Genomic DNA, 27430 nt, shown 5'->3' with positions numbered 1-27430 from the left:
GGCCTCACCCGGATCCAGGGACACATGGTCTCACCCGGACCCAGGGACGCTTGGCCTCTCCCCGACCCAGGGCCACTTGGGCTCACCCGGGCCTAGGTGCACGAGGCCTCACCCAGATCCTGGGACACATGGTCTCACCCGGACCCAGGGACACTTGGCCTCACCCAGACCCAGGGCCACTTGGGCTCACCCGGGCCTAGGTGCACGAGGCCTCATCCGGATCCAGGGACGCATGGTCTCACCCGGACCCAGGGACGCTTGGCCTCTCCCAGACCCAGGGCCACTTGGGCTCACCCGGGCCTAGGTGCACGAGGCCTCATCCGGATCCAGGGACACATGGTCTCACCCGGACCCAGGATCGCTTGGCCTCTCCCAGACCCAGGGCCACTTGGGCTCACCCGGGCCTAGGTGCACAAGGCCTCACCCGGATCCAGGGACACATGGTCTCACCCGGACTCAGGGACGCTTGGCCTCTCCCAGACCCAGGGCCACTTGGGCTCACCCGGGCCTAGGTGCACGAGGCCTCATCCGGATCCAGGGACGCATGGTCTCGTCCGGACCCAGGGACGCTTGGCCTCTCCCAGACCCAGGGCCACTTGGGCTCACCCGGGCCTAGGTACACGAGGCCTCATCCGGATCCAGGGACGCATGGTCTCACCCGGACCCAGGGACGCTTGGCCTCTCCCAGACCCAGGGTCACTTGGGCTCACCCGGGCCTAGGTGCACGAGGCCTCATCCGGATCCAGGGACGCATGGTCTCGTCCGGACCCAGGGACGCTTGGCCTCTCCCAGACCCAGGGCCACTTGGGCTCACCCGGGCCTAGGTGCACAAGGCCTCATCCGGATCCAGGGACACATGGTCTCACCCGGACCCAGGGACGCTTGGCCTCTCCCAGACCCAGGGCCACTTGGGCTCACCCGGGCCTAGGTGCACGAGGCCTCACCCGGATCCAGGGACACATGGTCTCACCCGGACCCAGGGACGCTTGGCCTCTCCCAGACCCAGGGCCACTTGGGTTCACCCGGGCCTAGGTGCACGAGGCCTCATCCGGATCCAGGGACGCATGGTCTCGCCTGGACCCAGGGACGCTTGGCCTCTCCCAGACCCAGGGGCACGTGGCCTCACCCGGGCCTAGGTGCACGAGGCCTCACCCGGATCCAGGGACACATGGTCTCACCCGGACCCAGGGACGCTTGGCCTCTCCCAGACCCAGGGCCACTTGGGCTCACCCGGGCCTAGGTGCACGAGGCCTCATCCGGATCCAGGGACGCATGGTCTCGCCCGGACCCAGGGACGCTTGGCCTCTCCCAGACCCAGGGGCACGTGGCCTCACCCGGGCCTAGGTGCACGCGGCCTCACCCGGATCCAGGGACACATGGTCTCGCCTGGACCCAGGGGTGTGTGGGCTCTCCCAGACCCAGGGGCGCTTGGCCTCGCCCGGGCACGGGATCCAGCGTCATCCGGGTCCAGGGGCACTTGGCCTCACCCGGACCCGGAGTCCGGCCTCACCTGGACCCAGGGGCATGTGGCCTCACCTAGACTCAGGGACGTGAGGCCTCACTTATACCCAGAGGCGTGTGACCACACCCGAACCCAGAGGCGCGCAACCCCGCCCGCACCCGGGTCTCAGCGGGGCCCCGTCTTCCCGATCCCAATTCCTGCCGGTCAATCCCCCCTCAGCAATTCCCCTGGCCATCCTTCCAGAGCTCCAGTATGGCTGCTGCAGAACTCGTCGGGCGGCGGCTCGGCGAAGCTCCGGTGCACCCGGTGCATGGCGGTGGGCCAGTCTGGCGTCGCTGCGTTGGCCCTTGGGTCTGCATCGGTGGCCGGTCGCCGAGCATGTGCACCTGGCCGCTTCCGGGGCGTTGAGATTCTTGACGGACTCAGAGGTCAGCAAGCGCGGAGTCTCCCACCCCATGTCTCATAGGGGCTCGTCTGTCCGTACTTGGCTGCCAGTGGAGCCGTCCCCTCAGCCGGAGACCGCCGGGGGAACTGCGCCGAGCACGTTCCAGGCCGCTGTTGTATCGCCTGAGCCATAGTTCTTTTGTGTCGCCTGAGCTGTAGTTCTTAAAGTGTGGTCTTTGGGTCACCGGCATCAGCATCATCCCACATACCCCTCTTTTATTCTAGTTGTAGAGCATCTACTCAGCCAGCCCTATGGTGGTCTTGGATGGTGTCTGCTCTGCTCTCTTGTCGTAGTCTCAAAGTTGTTGTGGTAGGCAACAATCAGGCTTCCGCCCTATGCCTCCATCTTGGTCCTCCTTTGTATAGTTAAGTCTTGATTGTTGTTGGTGTCACTGGGGGGGCGCTCTTTGTCTATAAAGGAAGAGTTGCTGTGCAGGAGACACGTTTATGGGCCGGGTCTTGGTGCAGCAAAGCTTTGGCGCTCACTGAATATTCCCGTTGAACATGTCCCTTATGCACGTGGTTGAAATCTGGTGTCATCTCCCACAGACCACTAGATGCCCTCGTTTCTGGGTCTCCAATGGGGTGTAGATCAGCTACTTCCTTAGGCACTCAGCAAGGATTACAGCAAAAACTGTAGTTTCTTCCTCCTGTCTGAGTGGCCCTGGAGCAGTCCGACTAGAACAGCAGATCATCTGGTCCGCTGCCAGAGGGCAAGCCACCCACATGCATAAGCCGTTGCTTGGGGCACAGGTGTCTCTTTTCTTTTTTTAATATTTTTTATTTCAGAGAGGAAGGGAGAGGGCGAGGTAAAAACACCAATGATGACAATGATTGATCAGCTGCCTCCTGCTGGGGATTGAGCCTGAAACCCGGGCATATGTCCTGACTGGGAATGGAACCAGTGACCTCTTGGTTCCTGGATCGACACTCAACCCTGAAATAAAGAATTTACGGGCCCTAACTGGTTTGGCTCAGTGGATAAAGCATCAGCCTGCGGACTGAAGGGTCCCGGGTTTGATTCTGGTCAGGGGCATGTACCTTGGTTGCAGGCACATCCTCAGTGGGGGGTGTGCAGGAGGCAGCTGATCAATGTTTCTCTCTCATCGATGTTTCTAGCTCTCGATTCGTCTCCCTTCCTCTCTGTAAAAAATAAAGTATATTTTAAATAAAGAATTTACGGGGAATCAACAATTGAATAGAGAATTCCAAGGATCAAATCAATGATGTGGAATATGAGGAAGCAAAAAACACCCAATCAGAAGGCAAAAAAAAAAAAATCCAAAAGTATGAAGATAGTGTAAGGAGCCTCTGGGACAACTTCAAGCATACCAACATTCACATTATGGGGGTGTCAGAAGGAGAAGAGAGAGACCAAGATATTAAAAATCTATTTGAAAAATGGTTCCTGGGTCAATGCTCAACCCTGAAATAAAGAATTTACAGGGACTCAACAGTAGACTAGAAGATTCCACAGATGTGAGATACCTCACTGTCATTTTAATTTTCATCTCTCTGATGATCAGTGACTTTGAGCATTTTTTCATATGTCTCTTGGTCATCTTTGGAGAAGTGTTCGCTTTGGAGAAATGTCTATTTAGATCCTTTGCCCATTTTTAAATGGGATTGTCTTCCTTAAGTTGTATGAGTTTCTTATATATTTTGGATATTAACCTTTTATCAGATGTATCATTGCCAACTATGTTCTCCCATACAGTGGGCTTTTTGTTTTGCTGATGGTTTCTTTTGCTGTGCAGAAGCTTTTAATTTTGATTCTTGTTAATTTAGTTTGATTTTTAGATTCAATTGTTGACATGTATTTATTGCCATTTTATTGTTCATATTTCTCCTTCTCCTTCCTCTTCCTCTTCTTAAAGAATGCCCTTCAACATTTCATATAATACTGGTTTGGTGGTGATGAACTCCTTTAGCTTTTTCTTGTCTGTGAAGCTCTTTATCTGACCTTCAATTCTAAATGATACCTTTACTGGGTAATCTTGGTTGTAGGTCCTTGCTATACATCACTTTGAATTTTTCTTGCCACTCCCTTCTGGCCTGCAAAGTTTCTGTTGAGAAATCTGCTGACTGTTGTATGGGTGCTCCCTTGTAGGTAACGAACTGCTTTTCTCTTGCTGCTTTTAAGATTCTCTCTTTGTCTTTAGCCCTTGGCATTTTAATTATGATGTGTCTTACTGTGGTCCTCTTTGGGTTCCTCTTGTTTGGGACTCTGTGTGCTTCCTGGACTTGTAAGTCTATTTTTTTCATCAGGTGGGGGAAATTTTCTGTCATTTGTGATTAAGTCCAGGTGCCTCTACCTTTCTAAGACCAGGTGCTTCTTTATTTTCTAAATGTGAAACAGAGTGGGGAACCACCAGGCCACTGGGAGAGAAGATAGCCCCCTCTCTCCTGATAAGCAGCTGCGAGCCAAAAGTTTACGCTCCCGTTACAGTTGTGGAATCCTGCAAGCTTTCCCTCTTTAATGCAAGGCAGGCTTAAATCTGGAGTGCTCAGCTTTGAATCAGGTCCATTCCTGCCTCCAACCCCTAAACACACGTTAAGAAATACATTTTAAGTGGTGGTCCACAGCACACATACCAAAACAAAACTGTAACAAACACATAGCTTTAAAAATGCTGGCCACAACCTTCCACATTGGTTCTTGTCCTGCTAATTATCTGCTACTGGTTGTTTGCAAAATAAGGGTCTAGTTGCTGTCTCCCGTTTTACATATGGGAAACTTGATGCTTCACTTATTGCATCAACCTCCAACTTTCTCACTCTTGTCATTTTGCAAGCACCAATGGCATCACCTGACATTTGTTTAACTTTTTTCTTATAGGCACAATTCATGCTCTTTACAGAAAACTTGCGAAAGTAAAGCCCTTCTCTCAGCCCTTCCCCCCTCTCAAAGACAACCCTTGTGGTTTCTCTTTCTCCCAGATCTGCAGACTCACTTCAGGACCAGAGGAACAGCATTTTTCTGTGATGGGAATCACACAGGCATTGAGCCTTGCTTATCTGGCATCAGGCTCTCAAGTTTTCCAGATAACCTAAGCATCAGGTTTGAAGAACTAACACTTCAACTACTTTGAAAGCAACTCTCAAAAATAAATAGCTTGAGATATAATTCACATAATAAAGTTCACCCTTTAAAAAAGTGTATAATTCAGTAGTTTTTGTATATTTATCTAATTCCAGAATATTTTTCTTTCTGAGGTGTACTCTCTCCCCAGGTCATTCTCCAGCTGGGGGGTGGGGGGGCCTTGGACAAATCGCCCAGGACCGGGGCCTGTTTCCTTGTCTGTAGTCTGGGGTGCCCCGACCCCGTCACGTGAAAAGCTGGGTCACGTGCACAGCCGGGTGACAGGCGCAGCCACACCACCTAGCGCAGCGCCCCTGCCAAGCGCAGTTACTGTTTATTGTACTGTAATTACATTTAAGCTGTAAATAGCGTAACATTTTCCTGTTAAACACACTATATCGTTTTCCCGTACTGTACTGGCTTGGTGTCCACCGGAACCGCGGTATCTCACGTAGACCCGACCCCACAGATGCAGCAGACACCTCCAAACCCCGCGGCGAGAACAGCGGTGCGGCGCGTGCGCGCGGCCGGCGCAGCCCGAGAGCACCAGCGCGCAGGCGCCTGGGCGCGTCCATTTCCCATTCCCCCCCACCCCCACGCCGATGGTTCCGGCCGCGGAGGGGGCGGGGCCACGCGTGGCGCGAAAATCGGCGCGAAGAGTGGCGCCACTTCCGTCTGCTGCCAGGCTCCCGCCGCTCGGCTGCCGCTGCCCGGCTCCCGCCGCTCGGCTGCCGCTGCCCGGCTCCCGCTGCCCGGCTCCCAGCCTCGCCATGGCGCAGCGCCGCCTCACCGACTTCTTCGCGCGCCGCCGCCCTGGTCCCCGCACCGCGTCTTTGCGGGCCAAGCCGACCTGGCGCACCCCCAGCCCCGCCAAGTCCGCCCTTCGCGCCCAGGTTCCCACCTCGGGCGGCAGCCGCAAGCGCGCCCGCCCGTCTGCCGAGCCTGCGAGCGACGAGCCCACGCGCGACCAGCCCGCGCCGTCTGCGCGCAGGAGGCTGAGGCTGCCCGCCAGTGTGGTGAGGGCGTGGGGTGGCCGGGGCCGTGCGGGGAGGGGAGAAACAGATGCGGTGGGGGCAGGCAGGGGAGGGCTTCTGCAGAGACCTGGCTCGGAGGGAGGACGCAGACCAGGTGGCTGGTTGCAGAGGATACACAGAGACCCCAAGTGGAAGAACCGAGTCGTGCCCTGGGCGGAGAGAACTGGCTGAGAGGCATTGCCGGAGAGCTAAGTCCGAGCTGCCAGGCCGGTGTCCTGTGGCCACCGTAAGGAGAGGACTTGCATTGAGAAACTTTGAGCAGGGATCCGGGGAGTCTGACTGGTGCTGGAGGAGAGCCAGAGCTGGGCGGGCTGGTAAATGCCAGGCCCGTCTGCAAGGCTGGATTAGGGGTCAAGCCTTGGTTACTGTCCTGAGAAGAATGAACAGGTGGGTGGGCCAGGCCCCTCTCTTAACAGGGGTGGTTCCGAGAGGCCGGACTGAGGGCAGCAGAAAGTCCTCTTTCTGTAGAGCCAGTACACCACAGGGTCTTTGTCATTTGTTCACCTTTGGGGTCCTTTCTTTCAGGTCCCTGGCCCTGGCTCCCCAGCTGGCCCTGGCTCCCCAGCTGCCCCTGACTCCCCAGAGTACTCCCCTCGAAGCAAGAAGACAAAGAAGGCTGCCCTCTCCGCAGGCCAGCTGCCCAAACTGGCACCCCAGAAGGACAAGGTAAGGAGGCTGGACCAAGGGCTGGGGAGGGGGGTATGGGGTAACTGGCTGGCTGACAGCGTCCTGTGTCTACAGGTCCCCTCGAAAGTCACCTTCTCTGAACTTAAGTCCTGCCTGCAGCGGGCCCGGGAGCTGGGGGCTCGGGCCCAGGAACTGAGGGCAAGTGCCCAGGGGAATGATGCGGGGCAACCCAGTGCGCTGGAGGCCAAGGAGCACCCAGCAGGGCCATGGTGAGTTTTGGGTGGGAGGCACCCTGGGAAAGGGTAGGCTGGTGGGAGGCCTGGTAGGGATAGGGCTGGGCACAGGTCTGGGGCTGCTCCATCAGGGAGCCAGCACAGTGGATAGGACACTCAGAGCTTAGTGCCAGCCACTAGCTCTTCACCCTCTTTCATCTAAGAGGGTGCCAGTTCCTGTCTCAGTGGACCCTTATGGATTTCAAATGATAGCTCGTGGTGATTGGGCATTTGCTTTCTATCATTGTGTTCGTCCTCCTCAGGTCCTGAGGTTGTCACGTGCCTCTTAAGAGACACAGAAACCAGGGCTTAGGGTGGCGAAGGGCATGGTGGAGCTGGGTTTGAAGCCACCCTTTTCTGTCTCCATCCCTGATAATGCTTATGATGGGGAGCTGGGCATATAAGGAATTTGTAAACTGGTACGCAGTGTGTCGTGGGGGCAGTTTTGCAAGCCCCAGCTCTGGGGTGTCCCCGGCTGCTTTGCCAGCCACTGGGTCCTGGAGGGGATGTGGGTCTGATGCTTCTCTCAAGGCCCGGCTCCCTCCCTGCAGCGAAGAGAAGGCACCTGCCTATCAACGCTTCCATGCCCTGGCCCAGCCAGGGCCTCCTGGCCTCGTGCTGCCTTACAAGTACCAGGTGTTGGCTGAGATGTTCCGCAGCATGGACACCATTGTCAGCATGCTTTACAACCGCTCGGAGACCGTGACCTTCGCCAAGGTCAAGCAGGGTGTCCAGGACATGATGCGGAAGTGAGTGGAGTCCCTTGTTGGGTGGGAGCCTTGTTCTACAGTGGAAGCTGACTGACCCTTGACACCCTCTTCCCATAGGCGCTTTGAAGAGCGCAATGTGGGCCAGATCAAAACTGTGTATCCTTCCTCCTACCGCTTCCGCCAGGAGCGCAACATCCCCACCTTCAAGGACAACGTCAAGAGGTCTGATTACCAGCTCACCATCGAGCCGCTGTTGGATCAGGGTCAGTGTGCTGTGGCTGAGTCCACTCATCTCTGAGCCTTGGTTTCCCCACCTGTGACACTGCAGTTTTGAACATGGATGTGAGGGCACTGGGCCCCTCGTCTGAGACATGTGGTGTGGGGCTTGGCGCCCCAGTGGTTCGAGTCCAGGGGCTCGGAGCTCAGGCTTGGACTCTCTCTGCAGAGGTTGGCAACGTGGCCCCCCAGCTCACAGCCTCACGCCTCCTGCAGCGGCGACAGGTCTTCAGCCAGAACCTGGTGGAGCGTGTCCGGGAGCACCACAGGGTGAGCTAGTGACCCCAAGATGACCAGCTCAGTCCTCGTTGTATGAGGTGTCCCTGGGCTCTGTCCCCTCCTTCAGTGTTGTTGTCACAGCTGCGTCTCACCCAGCAGGGAACAGGCCCTGTTGAGAGGCTGTATTCTAGAGCAGCGGTTGCCAACCTTTCGGACCTCACGGACCACCGGTTGGCGACCACCGTTCTAGAATTCTCTTAAACCACTCACCAAAGTGGGTCGTCCTCTCATATGGATGGGGATTCTGGGCTGGGTGGGGACCCTGGCCCTCAAGTGAGGGGTTCTGACCTGAACACAGGATCGGGGAACTCAGGGATGCAGACTCAAGACTTGGGAGGCTTGTGAGAACTACAGTGGGTGCTGGTGGGTCCTCTACTCATGCCCGAAGGTGCCAGCTGGGATGGGAACCTCTACAGCCCCGCTCCACCCCAGCCAGATGTGCCCAGGGTCATCGGGTATCCCCTTCTTGGATAGGTCTTCCTGGCCTCCCTGAATCCCCCCATGGTGGTGCCGGAGGACCGGCTGACACGCTGGCACCCTCGATTCAACGTGGATGAAGTGCCTGACATTGAGCCTGCTGAGCTGCCCCAGCCCCCTACCACAGAGACGCTGGCCACTGCTCAGGAGGTGCTGGCTCGAGCCCGAAGTCTGATGTCACCCAGGGTGAGACTGGCCCCTTTCTCCCAGGGAAGGGTAGCCTGACCCCCATGTGGGCACCTGACAAACTCCACGTGTGGCTGTGGGCCTGGGGGTAGTGGGATGTGCCCTCCCTATGTTCAGAACAAAGCCCACTGGCAGGCTCTACCCAGAGGTGCCCAGCACAGGTCTTCGATGTGCTGGGGTGAACTTGGGCTGGACATACAGGGCCTCCTGGGCAGGGGTCCATCAAATGGGGTGTGAAGGGCCTCCCAGGAGAGACTTCTGATCTCTTCTCTCTGACCTGCTCCAGATGGAGAAGGCCCTGAATGACTTAGCCCTGCGCACAGCTGTGCCCAGCAGCCCTGTGTCCAGCCCGGTACTGCCGGCCACCCCTCCGGCCACTCCACCTGCTCTCCTGAAGGGGGTGTCCCAGGACCTGCTGGAGCGGGTGAGTGTTTGGGGTCCAGGGATGGGGTGGAGTGGGGACAGCTGTCCACTGACCACTCTCCATGCCCAATGCAGATCCGGGCCAAAGAGGTGCAGAAGCAGCTGGCACAGATGACGCGGTGCCCAGAGCAGGAGCAGAGGCTGCAGCGGCTGGAGCGGCTGCCTGAGTTGGCCCGGGTACTACGTAGCATCTTTGTGTCAGAGCGCAAGCCAGCGCTCACCATGGAGGTGGCCTGCGCCAGGATGGTAGGCAGCTACCGCGTGGCCATGAGCCCAGGTAGGTGCAGGGGCAGGGCCACTCTGCATGTCCCGAGTCCCAGATGAAGTGGGCACCATAAATTTGCACCATTCTCCACACCTGCTTGTGTGCATTGGATGGGCGTAGTACCCTCGAGATCACCGAGTCCCTTTAACCTGCAGCTTCTTGAGGCTGTCTCCCCATCACAAACCTGGCCTTTGCCCTGGAGGTCCTGTGAGACCACCCCCTCCCCGAGGCTTCTGGTCCTACGAAGCTGCAGGACACTTCTGCTTCAGGCTCAGGACTTGTGACAGGCTCAGTGGGAGAGCCACCTCCTGGGGAAGGCTATGACATCACTGCCCTGGCCCAGTCCTTCTGTCCTGTCAGTCTACTCCTTTGCTTCTGGGTACATAGATTTGTCTAGCCCAGGGGAGGCGGGGGAGGAAGCAGGGGCTGAAACTACGGAAGGCTTGTTGACCCTGAGGTGAGAGCAGCCCCTGTGTGCACTCACTCACAGATGTGCACACAGGCCCAGAGGTTTGTGGGGAGGGACAGGCCCCCACCTCACAAGGCCCCTTTCTCTGCAGGGGAGATGGAGAAACACGTGCAGCTCCTCTCTGAGCTGCTGCCTGACTGGCTTAGCCTCCACCGCATCCGAACTGACACCTATGTCAAGCTGGACAAGGCTGCTGACTTGGCGGGCGTCACCGCACAGCTGGCTCGCCTTGCTCGTGCTGAGGAGATGCTGTGAGCCTGATGGCTGCGCACCAACACGCAAACATGGGCTCGGCCCTGGCTTGGCCCTCTGTGCCTGTTTTATTCTCTAAGAATGCACTTTGCTCTCCCATTCCCGAGTCCTCACAAGGGTCAGCAGTTGTACCAGGCTCTGGGGATGGAATTCCCTGGCCATTGTGGGTGGCACAACCACCTCATGCAGCATGCTGTCATTAAACTGGTTTCTCTTGGATTGGTCTTTGCTGCACAGAGTGCAGGTATGTGGGGGTAGGGTGGTTTTCCTGGCAGCATGGGTTTGGGCAGTGTGGTTGGCAGAATAACACCCCCAACCCCCGGCCCAGAGCAGTCCCCCAACATAAAGATCTTGAGAGCTCATCCTGTATTATCCTAATGGCCTGTGTCATCACAGCAGAGGTTGGTGGTACAGAATAATTCCCTGAACAATACAGCATAACAACTATTTACATAGAAAAATAATTTAAAGATACAGGAGGACGTGCAGGTTATATGTAAATAGTTTATATAAATACTCTGAGCAGCCATGGGCTTCCCTGCACCTCCCCTGCCTCTTGATCCTGAGGCCCAGATCCCACCCTGGGCACCTGAAGAAACACCACTCTAGCAAAGTTGATTAATCATGTTCTTATTTCATTGGAAATAAACCTGAGCAGCTGGGGCTTGCTTTGCCCTGGGCTATCGGCTTCAGGCCTCTGCACTTCCAGAACCTGCAGGAAGGACCTGGGTGCTGGATAGTAACTTGACCACAGAAATGGATAAAAAGTCCAAGTGGACAGCAAGTGGAGGTCAGTGTAGCCACAGAGTCCGGACCTCTCCTTTTTCTAGCTGGTGTGGAGCAGGGTATCGAGGTCACTCATACTGCAGGAGGGAGAAAAAGGGCACGGCCCCCAGCTTCTCTCTGCCTTTCAGCGAGGTGAGCTCCACCACACTCAGGCATTCCAACACCTCGGCCCGCAGCTGGCCCAGCAGTTCACAGGCTGCACGCATGGTTCCTGGTGGAAAGGAGGGGAAGGAGTTGGCATGTAATAGGGTTCCATCTGGCAAGCAGGTAAACTAGGGTCAAGGACCTAATCCACTTCTCACACACATAGTACGGCACTTCCACCCCCCCCCAAAACTCCCCAGTGCCAAGCCCTCTTCACTCCGGGGAGACCCTCACCACCAGTGGCCAGCAGATCGTCCACGACTACCACTTTCTGCCCTGGTTCCAGGGCATCTCTCTGGATTTCCAGGTCAGCCTGTGGGTGGAAAACAGGCACATGGTTGGTACATCTCTGAGAACAGTCTTGGTGTGCAGCACCCAGGAGCTAATGAGGGGCTACCACCTGGGCCACGGTTTCAACCCTCCCGGCTGTTGCCTGGCTGTGTGAGCCTGGCCCAGTGTCTCAGCCTCTGAGCTTCCATGTCCACTCCAACCACGGCAGCTCCATTTGATTCTACAACTTTCCCTTTGGGGAAGGAGGGTCCATGGGACCAGCCCTCTCACCTTCCCGTATTCCAGTGTGTATGAGATGGACACTGTGGGGCCCGGCAGCTTTCCACGCTTTCGGATGAGCACGCAGCCCAAGCCAAGTTCCTGGGCCAGGGAGGGGCCAAACAGAAAGCCTCGAGAGTCCAGGCCTGTTGGTGAGAGCTGGGTTATTGGGAGACAGCCGTGTGGCACAGTAGCATGGGGGTTCCCGCAGGTCAGGCTGGATAATGACATGTAGCCACTACAATGACACAGGATGCCTGGCCTTGTTGGCACCAGCTAAAAAGGCCAGTGACGTCCATCCATTTAGGGAATGTTAACCTACCATGCACAAGGACTGCTGGTTGCTAGAGCGTGGGAGGTTAGGAGGTGGGGCTAGGGGCTAAGTCCACACTACAAGGTTGAGTAATAACTGGGTGTCCTTGGGGAAGTCACCTGACCTCTTTCCAAAGCTCAGTTATCACACCCAACTGCAGAGGGGATCAGCACTGCCGTGCCCTCCAGGCAGTGGGGGTCAATGGGAGGGTCAGGGGGTGGGGCTCTCACGGGGAGATCAGGTCTTCCCTGATCTCTGCAGGCCTTCTCGAAGCCCTACACTGGGTCAGGAGCCTGGCACACAGCCGGCGCTCAATACATGCTTGTAGAAGGAGAACAAGAAACCTCTATGACCCAGTGGAATCGGGTCACATACTCTCTGGGGAAATACCCCAGCGCTGGAGACCAGGAACTGGGTGGGAGTTTTCCCCCCCGAAAACCCGCCGGACCTTGGCTCGCACCTCGGCCCCAAGCGTATGTTCAGGGTACAAGAAATAAGCCGGCGTCTTCACATGGACTCCCTCAGCCCCACAGCCTGCAAGGCGGTACCCACCTGGCAGAAGCCATTCCTCAGACCGAGGGGGTGGGGCCTGTAACCCATCTCAGGGCTGCAAAGTAGCGGGCAGCGGTTCTATCCTTTCAGCCCATGCTAGAGGGATCAACCAAGCACCTTAGAGGTAGGTCCTAAAGGTCTCTCCTAAGCAGAGATGGAGCCGTCCCTCCCACCCTCTGCCTGACTCGGGAAAACGAACCCCACACAACCAGCCTCCTGGGGCCTGGCCCAGACCCAGTGACCCCTCCAACTTACGATCCTCCCGAGGCGGCCGGAGCCCCCTCACCCCAGACCCTCCACTTGCCCGCGATGTAGTCGATCTTGCCGCCGTGGGTCTTCTTCAGGTGGTTCGCCAGGAGGCTGATGGCAGCGCGGAAGGAGGTGGGGTCCTTCAGGAGGGGCGAGATGTCCCTGGCGCGCAAGCACAGACCTGGTGACTCCGGGGTCGGGTATCGGCGTGGGGATGGCGGTCCCCTGGGGCAGAGCCCACGGGCACCCAGACCGTTCCCCGCCCCCCCCCCCCGCTTTTTTTTTTTGTTTGCTTGAAATAATAGAAATGTATTACTCTGTCACTGTTGCACCCAGACCGCCCCACTCTACGCGCGGGACAACGGCCCAGGCCAGCGGGGCCAACTCCCAGCGAGGCCCTCAGGTCGCCCGGTCCCCGGTGGCCTGCTCGCGCCCGCCCTCCCGCGCGCACCTGAACAGCACGCCCGGGGTGGGGAAGTCTGGGAAGCTGCGGATGCGCTGGGCCACTAGCTGCAGCTGGGGGTCCGCCATCGCTGCGACCGCACGTGTGCGCAGGCGGGACAGTTCGGCGGCGCCTAGCCGCAGCGGGGCGGGGCCCCCCGTGAGGGGCGGGGCGTCTGGGTGGCAGGAAGGACGGGCGGGGCACTCAGGGCGGGGCTGGCCGGCTCCTGTAGGAAGTCCCGTATTTCATCGAATCTTAGGTGCCTTCGATTTGAAGACGCCGGCTTATTTCTTGTACCCGGAACACACGCGTGGGGCCGAGGTGCGAGCCAAGGTCGATGGAATACTGCGTCTCCGCAGCCCGGCGGGTTTTCGGGGAAACCCTCGCGCGCGTTCAGCCGGCCCCAGAGTGCCTGGCAGGACCTCCGGGAGGCTCTGGCAGGGGTTCCCAGGCAGTGAGCGGGTGCTGGCCCTGCCCTCCCCACACGCACCGTCTCGCCGGTGCAGCTCCGCTCTTCCTGACACCCGGAGGTTCTCTTTGAGCTCCTCTTGCGCGGTGCGAGGGCGCGCACACTAGAGGACGTGTGCACAGACAGCCGGCCTTCCCTCCCAGAGCTTGCGGGGCGTGGGGGCTAAGAGTGGGGAGGGGGTTGAGGATGTGAGCTAGGGTTCGGAGGGAGCCTGGGATGACCTGGCTAGGGGAGGGCCAAGCCAGAGGTGGAGGCCTTGGTCTGGTGCCTGGTGCCTGGTTTGCAGTGGGAGGAAGCCCTTCCCAGCCTTTCTGGACTGGAAAGCGGGGAGGAAGGAGGCTGGAATGCTTGGCCTGGCTGGAAGCCCACCCCTGAGAGCACAGTCTCTTGTGTCTGTGGAGGAAGCTGAGGGGGGACACACTGCAGCCCCCCATCAGGGTACCCAGGAGGGACAACTTCCCCCAAACATAAACTCATTTTAAAATACAAGAGCTAAAATGCATGTTACTTTATTCGAAAACCATTTTCTTCATAATTCCCCAACTTCCAGCAATAGAGCTTTGGCAAGATAATCACTGCAGATGGGAAGACCCCACTCCGCATGGCTTCAGGGCAGGGGCCTTGGGGTCTGCACTTGGTTGCTCAGGCTCTTCCGATTCGGGCGGATTCGGGCGGTGAAGGGCCTCTTCAGGCTTTGCCACACCAGGTGGCAAGGGGAGGAGGGCAGTCGGGATTGCTGTGAAGCGCAGACGCACCGCACAATGTGCTGGGGTTTAGGGGTCTAGATCCCTAAGAAAGGTGGACAATCCGTGATGCTGACATTATGTCCAGGGAAGCACCAGCATCAGCTGTCGCCACTGGGTGGGGGAGGCCTTGGCTATGGAGGATCCAGGTCAGGGAGGCCCTCTGCCTCCTCCCCCTCCATGTGGTGTGGTGCAGAGAGGTGGGGCTGGGGTGCCCCCTCTGGGCAGCACCAAGGGGTTCAACACAGGATTGGCACAGCATCTCTTGACACAGGGGTTGAAGTGCTGAGGGCATCCGTGGTGAGTCATGCCCTCTGGGTCCTGGGATGAAGGCCAGGCCCTGAACAAGGCCAGTCTTAAGGTAGTAAGAGCCAAGTGGGAGGACGAGACAGGTGGGCATACTGAGACCTGTAGGCAGCGCAGCATTCAGCTCAGGTTGATGTAGGGCCTCAGGCTCAAGGCAGCAGAATCAGGTAGGCGGGGAGGAGGGCAGTTGAGGCTCCTCTAGTGTGGGAACCAGACCCTTCCTACCCCCGGCACTTGCAGGGCCTGTGGGAGGCTTGGGCCTGCCTGAGCCTGCACGGGAGCTAGTGGGGCCAGGAGCACTTCTCAGGAACAGACTCCAGGGGCGTCAGGCACTTCCCTAACTTTTCACAGCCTGGGGGTGCCCAGTTCTGGAAAATGGAAATTCAGAAAGAGAATGTGCAGTTATTCTACACACTTATGTACTCAGCAGTTTCTAGACTCCTGCCCTGCCCCGGCCCTGGCCTGAGCCTTCTGTTATCCAAGGGGACGGTCTGCTAACTGCCTCAATCCCCTGGCCATGTTCCAAGTAGAGCAAATGCCAGGACCTGCGCGCACACCCGCTGTGACAGAGAAGAAGCTCCACACTCCAGCGAGGGCTGACAGGCTAGGCTTCATACATCTCATGACTTCCCACCCAAAGCTCTTTAATTGTCAGGAACCCTTTCTCCAGGGAGGAGCTGGCTGTTCAAGGTCCCAGATGGGCTGCATGGGACTGGTCTTCTTGTCAGAGTGACCAGAGAACACCGCACTGAGTGCTCACCTGGGCTGGCCTGGAAGTGCAGGGGGCCCAGAGGTGAGCTAGAGGGTAGAAGTGTGTGTGTGTGTGTGTGTGTGTGTGGGGGGGGGCTGGAAGCAGGGGAAGGGCCCAGGGCTGAGCTGAGGGACTGGGTGTGTGGGGCCCAGGGCAGAGCTTTAAGGCTATAAGTGTAGGGGGCCCAGGGCAGAGCTGGGGGACTGGGTAAGTGGGGTCTAGGGCTGAACTGGGTAGCTGGGTAAATGGGGCTCAGGGCAGAGCTGGGAGGCAGTAAGTGTGGGGGACCCAGGGCTGAGGTGGGATGTGTGTGTGAAGGAGGGGCCAAGAACTAAGAATGGAAAAAACAAAAGGGAAAAAAAACAAAAACAAAAACTAAGAATGGAACCTTTCCTCCATCTGGGGTTGAGGAGGGCCAGGGGTACGGAGAGGACAAGTAAGGGGCCCCTCAGGCTTTGCACACGCTCACACATACCCACGTGCTCACAAATCCATAAATCCACACACTTCTCCAGTGACTGCGCACTTTAAGTCCGGAGGCTGACCTACATACATACACTGTTCCTGCTTGTCTTCAGTGCAGGCTCCCCCACTTTCTCCCATTGCAGGGGTGGCCAGGCTATGGCAGTTCCCATGGGGTCCAGGAGGTGGCGGCAGCGCCTTGGCCACGTCAGTTGCCTCCCTTCCCCTCTGGTCACCAATGGGAGCTGGTGTGTTGGGGTGGGAAGAGCATCCCTTTCACAGAATAACAAGCCAGAGCATGCAGACCCCTCAGCACTTTCAGGGTCCTGGGGACGCCCCCCACAGGAATCGCCAAGTACAGCATCCATAACTGCGTATGCATAAACCACTTACCATGACTGCCTGGTTGCACACATTGAGCTGGGGCTGTCCAGGGACCAAGGCCTCCTGGTGCTGCTGAACAACTGGGGTGATCCTGCCAAGGACATTCAGGTACTCGGTGCTGGCAAAGCTAGAAATGAGAGAGCATCAGGTCACTGAGGTGGGGAGGACACTCAGGTAGGCCACCAGGTGGGCTGGGGGCCCAGCTTGTTTCTCTCAGGCATGGCTGGCCCTGCTGCAACGGCCACTGTCTTGGGGCCCATCTGACGCTGTCACCCCAGGTCAGCCCTGCTCCTCAGGCCTCCACACCAGTCCAATGCTCCCTGCTCTGTTGGCTGCACTCCCTTCACACACAGCCCCCACGCTATTTGAAACAGGTCTCAGGCGTGTTTCATGTCTTTCCAGGACACTGGCCAAATGCACTGCAAAGGGTGGGCTTAACCAAGTTCAGCAGTTTTTGGACAAGTCTTCTCGAAACAGTGAGAGAGCACAGGCGGGCAGCTCCAGGAGGCCCTGCACTCCGCCCCGAACAGTTCTGTCCAGGCAGTGGCTCCAGGATCTTCTTGCCCAGAGCTGTGCCCCTAAGTGACCCCAGGCAAGTTACGTCCCAACGCAGCTCCCAGCCTCCTCTTTTGGAGCCCAGGTATGGGGTGCTGTAGGGCTGTGAGTAGGGGTGTTGCTGAGTGCCCAGGGGGCCCTCCAATTGGGGCAATAAGCCCAAACACTGCAGCACCCCCGAATAATGACAACGTGGATCCAAGGAGGTCCCTCTCTGGTGGGTGTATCCACATACCTTTGCTCTGAGCAGCAGGCCCCATGACCTCAAATTCTGGGGAATGCAGAGGTGGGAAGTGGTGCCATCTGGCCACACTCAACCAGTGGAGGCAGGGGCAGGGTTTGTACCAAGTTTCCGCCAGCTCACTGTTTCAATCTTTTTGTGAACATTTGAGTCTGAGGAGCCACACCATGCGTGTTGCCATGGGGAGGGCGTTATCAGAGGCTCAGCCGCCATCTCTGTCCATACGACCCACCTCAAGGGCACCTGAGCCGTGGAGGAATCAGCAAGATGGGCTAAAGGCATGGGGGCTGCGAGGCAGGCTTGTGTGTCCTCACCAGACTGCCTATAAAAGAAGCCCTGCTGGACGTAATTTGGGGGACACTATTTCATCCATGGCATTGGCTCTCCATGTGCCCATGGTCCCTGGCTCCAGTAAAGCGAGGGGCTGCTGAGGAAGCCCCCAGGGTTCCCCAATGGCATGGAGGCCCCCCATCTGACCCTCACTGGGAGGAGCTCAGTCAGGCCCAGCAGGCAGCTGCCCGGTGAAGGGCCTCAGTGGGCGGGTGGTGCTGCTTCCGATGTCCTCAGTGCTGCTCATCATGGAAGACGGTGGCCATCTGGAGAGGCTCCTGTCCACCCCACGCCTGGACTGTCACCCTCCGCAGAGGCCACCTCCGATGGCAGCCTGGAGCAGGGGTCATGTCTTGCTGGGCCACAACGGAGACAAATGGGGATTGAGATGGGAGCCCCTGGAGAGGAAAGGCGACGACACACACGCCCACGTGGGAAAACCGCAGTTCAGGTCCCAGAGCTCCAGGTGGAGGGAGGCCCCACGGTTCCCGCTTCCTGTGTGTATGCATCTCCACCTGTCCACAGGGTGCGTGTCCCTTCTAGGAAACGCAGCGCATTAGCATGTGCTTGAATTGGCTGCAGCTGGCTAATGTTTCCTTGGCAGCTTCAATGCCCCCTTGTGCCCGCTCACCTGAGGGGATACCGCTCTCCTGGGTCTCGTCCCAGGTGGAAGATGAGGGGCAGCTTCGTGTGCTCCTCCTGCGTGTGGGTGGTGACTCCTGAGACATTCTGTCCAGGGCAGAAATCAATGCCCTGAAACAAGAGGCAGGTGAAACAGGTGAGCGCCGTCTCTGTGGAAGCTCCTGCCGCGAGGCTGGCCAGTCCACCTTAAACAAGTCTGAGGGGTCAAGGCCTGAGCAAGCCAGGAAGTGGGATCCTATAGGGTGGAGCCTTCCCACCACCCTGGCCCCAGAGATGCTGAGCAATTATGTCCTGTGTACCATCCCCTACTTTTTTGGACCCCCCCCTTTTTTTTGGGGGGGGGGGGCGGGAGGAAGGGAATTTCTTCAAATTATTTTAGCCCATCTCACATCCTGACTGCCTCTAATTTCTAGAGAAGCTATTTTCAACCGTTTGCAATTCATGGCACACATAAACTGAAATTCGTGGCACACCAAAAAATATACTTTTTGTTAATCTGACAAAAAGTTTAATTTTGATTCATTCACACCGGATGGCTATTGTTGTGTTGGCTGTTGTCATTTTTATTTGACAATCTTAGGGAAAAGAGGTCAGTTCCCCTGACTAAATAGTCAGGCATTGCATGTTTTAAAATTTGCAGCACACCGGGTGAAAGTCGCTGCTCTCAAGCAAAGCTTTTCACCACTTCATCCGCCTCGTGGCTCAGCATTCCCTCAAAACTCCTTCACCAGTGAGGAGGGACTGCAGGCCTGAAAGCTAGAGATGTACAGAGCCAGGAATGGCCCAAGGTGACCCAGATGCCCTTAACAGGTAGGGACCCTAAAATGACAATAGTTAATATGTTCAAGAAAGCAGGAAAAGATGGAGAGCGATCACACCAGGCCCCCCAAGGCTCAGGTGTGGCACCCACTGCCCCACGTGCAAGGCCTCCCCTGCCGCCTGGCTTCGTCATGGTGCAGCCTCTGATGAGCATCTGGAATGGGCTTCCTCTGCCAGAACATGGCCTGAGCTTTGCCCAGGTCCTGGGGCAGCCCTGAGGCCCCAAGGTGGCCTTGGGCCAGGGGTTCCCTTCAATCTGTGGCCTGCGGTCTGGAGCTCTGTCCCCAAGGCCTGAAGGCTGTCCCTGGGGCTCTCTAACTTGGGAAGAGGAGAAGCCCCTGCCATCCAGGGAGAAATGGGTGAGGCCAAGGGCCCAGTCCTGAGGTATTGGTGACCCCTGGCCCCTGCAAGACTTGGCACCAGTCTCCAGCCAACACAGGGCACTGCTGACAGGTCTGGCGAGGTGGCCATGACCCAGGTATGGTAACTCACTGAGAGGCTTTCTGTAAGGAGGCAAACCATCTCTAATCCCCGTGTGTCTATAATGGACAAGCTGGTCAGTGGAGCAGTTAATATTCTGCTTTTCAATAAAGTAGGGAAGTTAGAGCCCATGAAATTCCATTTATCTGCACTGAGCAGTCAATTCCCGAGCCAGGAGCAGCAGTCTAAATCATTAAGGGCAGCCGACAGAGGACACACAGGGCTTCCAAAGGGGGTGACCCTTTGACCTTTTGGGAGCAGAACTGCTAGAGAGCAAAGTGGGAAAAATAATCAGCCTACCTAATAATAGAGTAATATGCAAATTGACCGTACCTTCGCTACACCCACCAGCCACGCCCACCAGGAAACCATGGATCACAGGCAACTGGGGGTCGGCTCCTGCGATCCGTCGCAGGGAAGCTGGGGTGCAGCTGAGCCCAAGGCCGGGAAAGCCTCTGCCAGAGGCTTTTCCGGCCTTGGGCACCAGTGGGGAGCCTAAGACGGATCGCAGGCAACTGGGGGTTGGCTCCTGCGATCCGTGGCAGGGACGCTGGGGTGCGGCTGAGCCCATGGCTGGGAAAGCCTCCACCGGAGGCTTTTCCGTCCTTGGGCACCAGCGGGGAGCCTGCGATGGATCGCAGGCAACTAGGGGTCCGCTCCTGCGAGGGGTTCTGCTCCTGTGGTGGATTGCAGGGAGCTGGGGTCCCCTGCCCAATGGGCGGTGTCTGCGATCACAGGGAGCTGGAGGTCCCCTTCCCAGGCCTAAAGCTTTGGCCAGAGGCTTTAGGCCTGGGCAGGGCACAGCTGATGATTGGTGTGAATTATAGAGGAAACACCTTTTCTGACTGCCCATTGGCTAAGCTTCCTGTATGCCACTGGTAATATTCTCAGTAACTTGGGTAATAAGAATCCAAAAAGGTGATCTAGGGTTTTTCCTCCACACTTCTGGAGAAAAAAACGAAGGTCCGCTGCTGGAAGGCTAAGAAACGTCATATCCTGCCCTAGCCGGTTTGGCTCAGTGGATAATGCCTCGGCCTGCAGACAGCAGGGTCTGGGTTCGATTCTGATCAAGGGCATGTACCTAGGTTGCAGGCTCCTCCCTGTTGGGGCCCAGATCAGGGCTCATGCAGGAGGCAACCAATCAAAGTGTTCCTCTCACTTTGATGTTTCCCTCTGTCTTTCCCTTTCTCTTCCACATTCTCTAAAAGTCAATGGAAACATATCCTTAGGTGAGGATAAAAAAAAAAAAAGAAAGAAAGAAATGCATATCCTATGAAAGACACATCTTGAAAATGCCTAAAGAAAGTTGTCATTTTTTTCTTGGTGAAGGGACTGGAGTCCGTTTTGATGAAAACACCTTGGTGGCTGTGGTGACTAGCAGTGGCTGCAGCAGCAGGGTGATGGGGCTGGTGCCTTCCCCTGACCAGCCCAGTTGCCTCCCACAAAGGGAGGCCAGACTGCGGCTTAGGCCCGCTTCCCGTGGGGATCGGGCCTAAGCCATGAGCAGGACATCCCCTGAAGGTTCCCAGTATGTGAGAGGGGGCAGGTTGGGCTGAGGGACCCCCACCCCCAGTGCACGAATTTTGTGCACCGGGCCCCTAGTATTTAGCATAAAAATGCTCAGCGGTTAATGGAGAAGTATCTAAGTCTAGACAGAAGACTTAGATTATAATATGGATGCAAATCAAATAAGCTATTTAATTAAGATTCTGCTAATTAGTACAGTATTTTTCTCTTAAAACTATTATCTGTGAGGAGGCCTCACACTGGGAGCATCACAGCTGAGCCAGCCTCCCCCCTCCTCTGCACCTGTCCTCCTCCCCTCGGAGCCAGGGAACCTGCAGGTCACAGCACTGACTTTTTGGAGGGTTGGAAGGGAGGAGGGGGATGAATGTGCCCATGGGAGTGAGTCTGGATGTGCAGGTCACACATGCACCTTCCTCTGGCCTCTCATGCAGGGCCTCAGGCGGCCCCCATGGTGGGAGGTCCTGGCTTGCCTGGGACAGCGGCATCAGGTTCGGCAGGGAAGATGCTCAATCGCTCCTCCTCCACCATCCAACAGTCATGAGTGGACGGAAGACCTGGGGCTTGGCCTGGTGGGTCACCCCACAGCAGCCCCTAGGACTTGAGAAGGGATACTTAGAGGGGGTGCGAGATGCCCCAGGACAAGCATACAGCCAGGAAGCTAATAAGGTCCACTCAGGTGTCCCCCAAACCTGGGGACCACAGACCGGAACACCCACAGCTAGGCTGTACCTCAAGCCTCTCCCTCAGGGCAGAGCCAGCCCAGACTGGCTGTTTGGCCCCAGCTGGGCCCTATGGTGGCCTCTGAACAAAGCTGTCCCTAACGTGTTCATTGTCTGTAAGTGACTGGAGGAGGATCGAAGTCTCCTTGGTACTCAGGGGAGCTGTTGATGGCCATGGGGTACTTTAGAACATCATGCACCCCTTAGATTTATTGACCCCTGGAGGGAGAAGGGCCATCAAAACAGCAGTGCAGCTCTCCATCTCGAATGTGCTCTGATGCAGTAAACGCACAGCCTGATCCTGTGTCCACCCTGGGGGCCTCCCCTAATGTCTACACACACTGGAGGAAAGAGTTTTCTGTGTTTCATCTCTCACGAAGACAAAAGCCATACAGATCAGACTAACCCAGGTGCTCTCACAGACCCTTAGAAAAAGGGCATCCTGCTGAGCACTGGGTGGGAGGCTGCGAGAGTGGGGGTGGTGTCACCGGCTGTGCTGAGGTGGCCTCTCCTGACTCATTCTAACCCCACTGTAAACATGGTTGGGTCAGGGCAGGCTGTGCAGTTACTGGACTTTTTAAAAATATATATTTTTATTGATTTCAGAGAAGAAGTGAGAGGGAGAGAGAGATAGAAACATCAATGATGAGGAGAGAATCATTTGATTGGCTGCTTCCTGCCTGCAACCCAGGCATGCGCCCTGAACAGGAATCGAACCGTGACCCCCAGGTTCATAGGTCGATGCTCAACCACTGAGCACACTGGCTGGGCTCTCCCAGCATTTTATTTATTTATTATATTTTATTGATTTTTTACAGAGAGGAAGGGAGAGGGATAGAGAGTTAGAAACATCGATGAGAGAGAAACATCGATCAGCTGCCTCCTACACGCCCCTCACTGGGGATGTGCCCGCAACCAAGGTACGTGTCCTTGACCGGAATCGAACCTGGGACCTTTCAGTCCGCAGGATGACGCTCTATCCACTGAGCCAAACCAGTTTTGGCTCTCCCAGCATTTTTAAAGAGTTCTGGGTGGGAGGAAGCTGTGCTGTGTTCACTTGGGTCAGCACTCATTGGACCTGGCCCTGGGAGCCCACACAGCAGGAAGCCACAGGGAGGCCGGGGGCGGCTCGCAGAACACCAGCCACACCTGCCAGCTGGGCCAGCTGGTCCTCCTGGACTCTCAAGCAGCCAACAATGGGGACCCTAGAGGCCTGGGGGTGGGGGGAGTTGTGGGTGTGATCAGGAGGAGCAGGGAGGCAGATGTGAGGCCACATGGTTGCCCCTAGGATCTACACACTGCCAGCTTTGGGCCCCTTTTAGGTGTCCCTACAGCGTCTAAGCCCCTGGGCATCTAAAGGGGAAAATCAGGAGACAGGGACAGGAGGTGGTGGCCACAAGTCAGAAGGGCCAAGTGGGGGCTGGGGGGATGAGTGCAGGCCCGGGGACATGGCTCTGCCCTGCTGCACTCTGAGAGTTCTGGAAGAGACCAGGTCGGGGGCTGTGACGGAGTCGGAGAGGCCCACAGGACACTCCGGCGCTCAGAGGGCAGAGGAGATGCACAGGCCGCTTGGTCCAGCTGAGCCTGCCCAAGGCCAGTGGGTGCTGCCGACCACAAGGCGGGGATGTTCATGGTACTGGGCCACATGGAGGAAGCACACACTGTCCTTGGCTCTGCCCAAGGGCCTGTGTCTACACAGCACCCGGGTCCACGCATTGCACAGGTGGCCCCTGGCCATGCCACCCACCCAGCCCAGGACCAGACCTGGATCCACTAAATCTGCAATTTGCATCCCAAGTGCTGCAGAGTGTTCCAGTACTTAGATTTTTCATTAACTTAAATTGCTTTTCCTCCCAATTAAGGCACATTAGCAGGCTTTTCTTGTGTCTAAAGACCTAGACATTGGAGGGGGGGCTGTGTGTAGGAGGGGGTAGCAGAGAGGACTCAGGAGGAGGGAAAGGCAGGGAGGACAGGCAGCAAGAATCCAAGACCGTGTGCTGAGAACTCAGACCCAGCATGTATGTGGCATTTGATCCACAAGCCCTTGGGGCAGACACCATGATGCAGACAGTATGATAGCCTTTCAGAGGCCACAGAACACTGATCAGGCCTTGGAGGGGGACAAGCAAGAGGGGGTCAGGGGAAGGCACCCTGGGTTCACCTGGGCCCTGAGGTGTCTGCTGAGTCTGAGCCTGGCCTGAGGCCTCCTTTCCCCAGGCCCTGGGTAGCCTAATGGAGGGTGGGGTGCTCAGGACCCTAAGGGGCTATCCTTGTAGTATACCATGGCACCCCAAATCCTTCTTACCATAGTTAAACACAAAAGGCAGGAAGCACGAGATCATGTGACCATCACCACTGTATGGAAGCCTCCTGCCAGCCTCCTCTGTCCAGATGTGTCCTCCTCAAGGACAGGGTGTGGGGGGTGCAGAGCCCACAGCCTGAGCGCCCTTACCTGTCTGAACTCCTCCCAGGAATTGGTCCAGGTCCAGAAGTGGGCCTTGTACTGGCCCAGGGTGACAGCCATCAGTGTGTTGCCACGGTAATAGAATATCGGCCTGTTAGGGAAGAAGGAAAGGGTCAGGTGACGTGAGAGACTTGCAGGCGCATGGTTAGGGCTGAGACTTCACAGAAATGACCATGCTGAAATCACATGAGCACAAGCTGCAGAGGTCCCTGAGGCTGCGGGGTGAGGCCTTGGCTTCTGTCATTCTTGGCTTTGGGAGGCCGGGCGCAGAATGAAGCAGCAGCCGGTGGTGGGCAGGCACTCTGGTCCCCTGAGGGGCCGACAGCTCACTGAGGCTGCAGCCTCCAGCACCCTCCCTCCCCACTGTAAGCAGGCTCTTGCACCACGTTTCAAGAGAGAAAAAATAAGCAATATTAAATACAAAAAAAGGACACGAGCCTGTCTAACTCCTGCCCTAAATTCAAAATGGGTAGCTGGCCTCAGGCTGAAGAGATACTGACTCTGGACATGAGGCATTCTGGTGCAGAGGTGGGAGGTGGAATACAGCCAGTCTACAGAGGTTTGTGGTAGCTGGTGACTCCAGCAGAGGAATGTTCCCTCCTTGCTCCATGGTCAAGGCAGAAGTGATGAACCCCACAGGGAGGATGGAGTTCATGCCAGAACATCCCAGAGGTCTTGCCACCCTCTGCCCCCAGCCAGCTGGGCAAGGAAACCTGCTTTGTCAGCCAGCTCTGGCTCCATCACTTGGTTAGTCGGTGCTGGGAGACTGGGCAGGGGTGAGCACCCGGCTGGAACAAACCTCTCCATCAGCTGGCCCTGCAGCATGGCGGGGAGGAGGTCAAGGCCATCGATCACCCTGTCACTGGGTGGCTCCAGGCCTGCGAGGGACAGGCTGGTGGTAAAGAGGTCCATGATGCTGCCCAGCTGGTGGCTCACCTGAAATGGACATGGGTGGACACTCACTCAGGACACCCTGCCCTGACCAGACGATGGCCAGGGGCCAGGTCCCTGGGTGTGTGTCCTGCTGCTGTCCAGTTGGGTCTACAGAGACATGTGCGCTCACATAATTGCACACACTAACACATCCTTTACAACGTGTCCACACACAGGAACACGATGTTCATGTGTTCACGCATGCCCACCCCTATCCACTTCACCCGGCCTGGTCCCATCCCACCTGACCCGACTCTCCGAGAGCTCCTCACATCCATGAGTGTCTGGGTGAGTGTGGCCGCCACACAACTCTCCCACCTCAGGGAGAGTGTCCTTGGGGAGATCAGGGGCTAAGTGGGGATCAAACCGGTTGTCTGACCTGAAAGCAGGCAGGACCCTGTCCCATCCCCAGTACCTGTGAATGGGAACCAGACAGAAGGGAGAAGATGCAGCCTGCCCAGGGAGCCAACAGCAGGGTCCCCCCTCAGGAGGCCTGCCCACTCTGTGCCCGGCTGCCACGTCACTTTAACACTGACTCCGTGTGTTCCCAATTCTGGTACAAGTGCAGGTAGAAAAAAGACCCTCGAAGCCCAGAGCCACGTGGAGAGCAAGAGGGAGAGGAGAGAGGACAGGAGGGGAGAGCAGATGGACTGGGGAGGGGGTGAGGACTGCGGCCAGAGCCATAGCAGCTGTCCCTGTGGATAGGCCTAAGGAGCAGACCGCTCTGGGCAAGGGCTGCCCACTGGTGTCGGACGCACGTCTGTTTCCCACACATGGCTCCATCTTGTCTGGAGCCCACCTAGTTCTTTCAGCCCTGAACTTTGGATCTGGGGCAAGAGCCAGGTCAGTGGGGAGAACCCCAGAGAGACTGTCGGCAGATCGGGCAAGGCAGGCACCCCCTCGTTCCCACCGCCTGCCGAGACCTCCAGCACTGCCCAACTTAGCACTTCCCAGACCCCGGGGCACCCCTGTCTCCATTCCTCTACACAAGGAGAAACGGAAACCAAGCACACCCACGGCAGCCACTGGTATCATCTGTTCTGCAGCCTGGGGTGGGGGTGGGGCATGAAGGTCAAGGTTTGGTTCAAAAATTCTGTGAAGCGGAGGGGAGGAGGAACATTCCAATGGCTCCCCTCCCTTATCGCCTTTTTTTTTTTTTTTTTTTAGGAGAAGAAAGAAAGAAAGAAAGAAAGAAAGAAAGAAAGAGAAATCCAGATACTTTAACCCTCTGGAAAAAATAAATAAGGAGGAGAGATTGCGGGGCTGGGTGGGGGTGGTGTGGGAAGGAGCAGATATCTGAAGTCCTCATATCAGCACGGAACAGCTGGGGACACTCATGGAGGATGCTCTTTTTGAAAAATAGACGCTCTCAACGTGCACGTAATGCCTTTAAGAAAATGCAATTTGTCTGCCGTGGGCCCGTGGCAGGAGGTCACCGAGGCTGTTATCAGCACTTTCAAGACTTAACTCGGAATCAAAGGCTACAATTAATAAAGTCACCCTGCCAGGCGTGAAGGGGAGAGCGAAATATTTGAAGCTGGTTGGACAGATGGCAGGGTGTTTTAAAGTAAAATCCTCTCATAGTTATCACAGGCTGCAGGCCTGACAGCCCCGTCTAATTCAATTTCAGTGTGTGCCGTGAAACGCGGCGAGGAAGGGGCTGCGTAGCTCTGTGTGATGTTCTCCCTCCTCCAGGGAGCAGGGCCCCGGGGGCAGGGAGCCCGGCAGGCAAGGGGCAGAGGGTCCCAAAGGCTGGAGTTTCCCACAGGCAGGGCGGGTGGGGAAAGGGGACCCAGGAGAAAGAGACGGTGGGGGAAGGTGTGGGGGGCACCTCCGACTCTGCCCCAGCTCTGCTGCCTGCCAGCTGGGAGGTCCTGACAAGAGACTGCCTCTCACTGGCCTCAGTTCCTGACATGGAGAATGGGGGTGAAGACGGTGATGGCAGGCTCTCTGGGTTCTCCCCACTGACCTGGCTCTTGCACCCAGATCCAGAGTTCAGGATGGAAGAACTGGGTGGGCTCTGGGCGAGGCCCCAATTCTGGACCCTGTGAATATTTTTCCTTACACAAGAGAAGGGAAATCAGGTTGTCAATCAGCTGAGCTTAAAGCAAGGGCTGATTCCGGCTCCCCATGTGCGCCAGGGTATCACAGGGTCCTAACACTGGGGAAGGGGCAGGGGGGCCAGAGTCAGGGTGACACTTGAACGGCCACTGCTGGCCTGGATGATGGAGGGAGAGACCAAGGGCCAAGAAGCCTGAAGAAACAAGGAAACTGGTTCTCCCCTGGAGCCCCCGCGACACCTGATCTTAGCC

General features: G+C 57.0%; 3 protein-coding genes across 3 annotated transcripts in view; 1 reads left to right on the top strand and 2 right to left on the bottom strand.

Annotated features, from left to right (window-relative positions):
- Positions 1–5671: 5671 nt before the first annotated feature.
- On the top strand, positions 5672–10482 carry CDT1 (chromatin licensing and DNA replication factor 1). Its single transcript, XM_028142983.2, has 10 exons — positions 5672–6004; positions 6548–6688; positions 6764–6918; positions 7473–7670; positions 7749–7894; positions 8077–8177; positions 8661–8849; positions 9136–9273; positions 9348–9549; positions 10098–10482. The coding sequence occupies exons 1-10, from the start codon at positions 5759–5761 to the stop codon at positions 10259–10261; spliced, it is 1680 nt and encodes a 559-aa protein (XP_027998784.2). The 5' UTR covers positions 5672–5758; the 3' UTR covers positions 10262–10482.
- A 386-nt stretch (positions 10483–10868) lies between these two features.
- Positions 10869–13447, bottom strand: APRT (adenine phosphoribosyltransferase). Its single transcript, XM_008139758.3, has 5 exons — positions 13303–13447; positions 12907–13013; positions 11750–11883; positions 11423–11501; positions 10869–11255 (listed from the first exon to the last, which is right to left on the bottom strand). The coding sequence occupies exons 1-5, from the start codon at positions 13380–13382 to the stop codon at positions 11113–11115; spliced, it is 543 nt and encodes a 180-aa protein (XP_008137980.2). The 5' UTR covers positions 13383–13447; the 3' UTR covers positions 10869–11112.
- An 814-nt stretch (positions 13448–14261) lies between these two features.
- The window catches only part of GALNS (galactosamine (N-acetyl)-6-sulfatase), a 32584-nt gene continuing 19415 nt past the window's right edge, over positions 14262–27430 (bottom strand). Inside the window, exons 10-14 of the mRNA XM_054710593.1 lie at positions 24985–25121; positions 24174–24276; positions 18166–18287; positions 16418–16535; positions 14262–15179 (exon numbers count right to left, since the gene is read on the bottom strand). Of these exons, the coding sequence (XP_054566568.1) occupies positions 15093–15179; positions 16418–16535; positions 18166–18287; positions 24174–24276; positions 24985–25121 (567 nt within the window). The 3' untranslated portion in view covers positions 14262–15092. The remainder of the gene's footprint in view (positions 15180–16417; positions 16536–18165; positions 18288–24173; positions 24277–24984; positions 25122–27430) is intronic.

This window comes from Eptesicus fuscus, chromosome 21 (genome assembly GCF_027574615.1).
Source record: "Eptesicus fuscus isolate TK198812 chromosome 21, DD_ASM_mEF_20220401, whole genome shotgun sequence".
NCBI classification, from domain to species: Eukaryota; Metazoa; Chordata; class Mammalia; order Chiroptera; family Vespertilionidae; genus Eptesicus; species Eptesicus fuscus.
Note: the sequence above shows the minus strand (reverse complement) of the source record. Positions and strands in the feature narration are given on the sequence as shown.

Bases quoted from the DNA above. Each gene is read 5' to 3' on its own strand.
- CDT1 (XM_028142983.2), top strand. From the start codon at position 5,759: ATGGCGCAGCGCCGCCTCACCGACTTCTTCGCGCGCCGCCGCCCTGGT. The intron at 7,671-7,748 runs GTGAGTGGAGTC...CTCTTCCCATAG, and splicing joins GTCCAGGACATGATGCGGAA to GCGCTTTGAAGAGCGCAATG. The intron at 9,550-10,097 runs GTAGGTGCAGGG...CTTTCTCTGCAG, and splicing joins CCGCGTGGCCATGAGCCCAG to GGGAGATGGAGAAACACGTG.
- APRT (XM_008139758.3), bottom strand. From the start codon at position 13,382: ATGGCGGACCCCCAGCTGCAGCTAGTGGCCCAGCGCATCCGCAGCTTC. The intron at 11,884-12,906 runs GCAAGTGGAGGG...TCTCACCAACAG, and splicing joins CAAGATCGACTACATCGCGG to GCCTGGACTCTCGAGGCTTT. The intron at 11,502-11,749 runs GTGAGAGGGCTG...TTCCACCCACAG, and splicing joins ACACACTGGAATACGGGAAG to GCTGACCTGGAAATCCAGAG.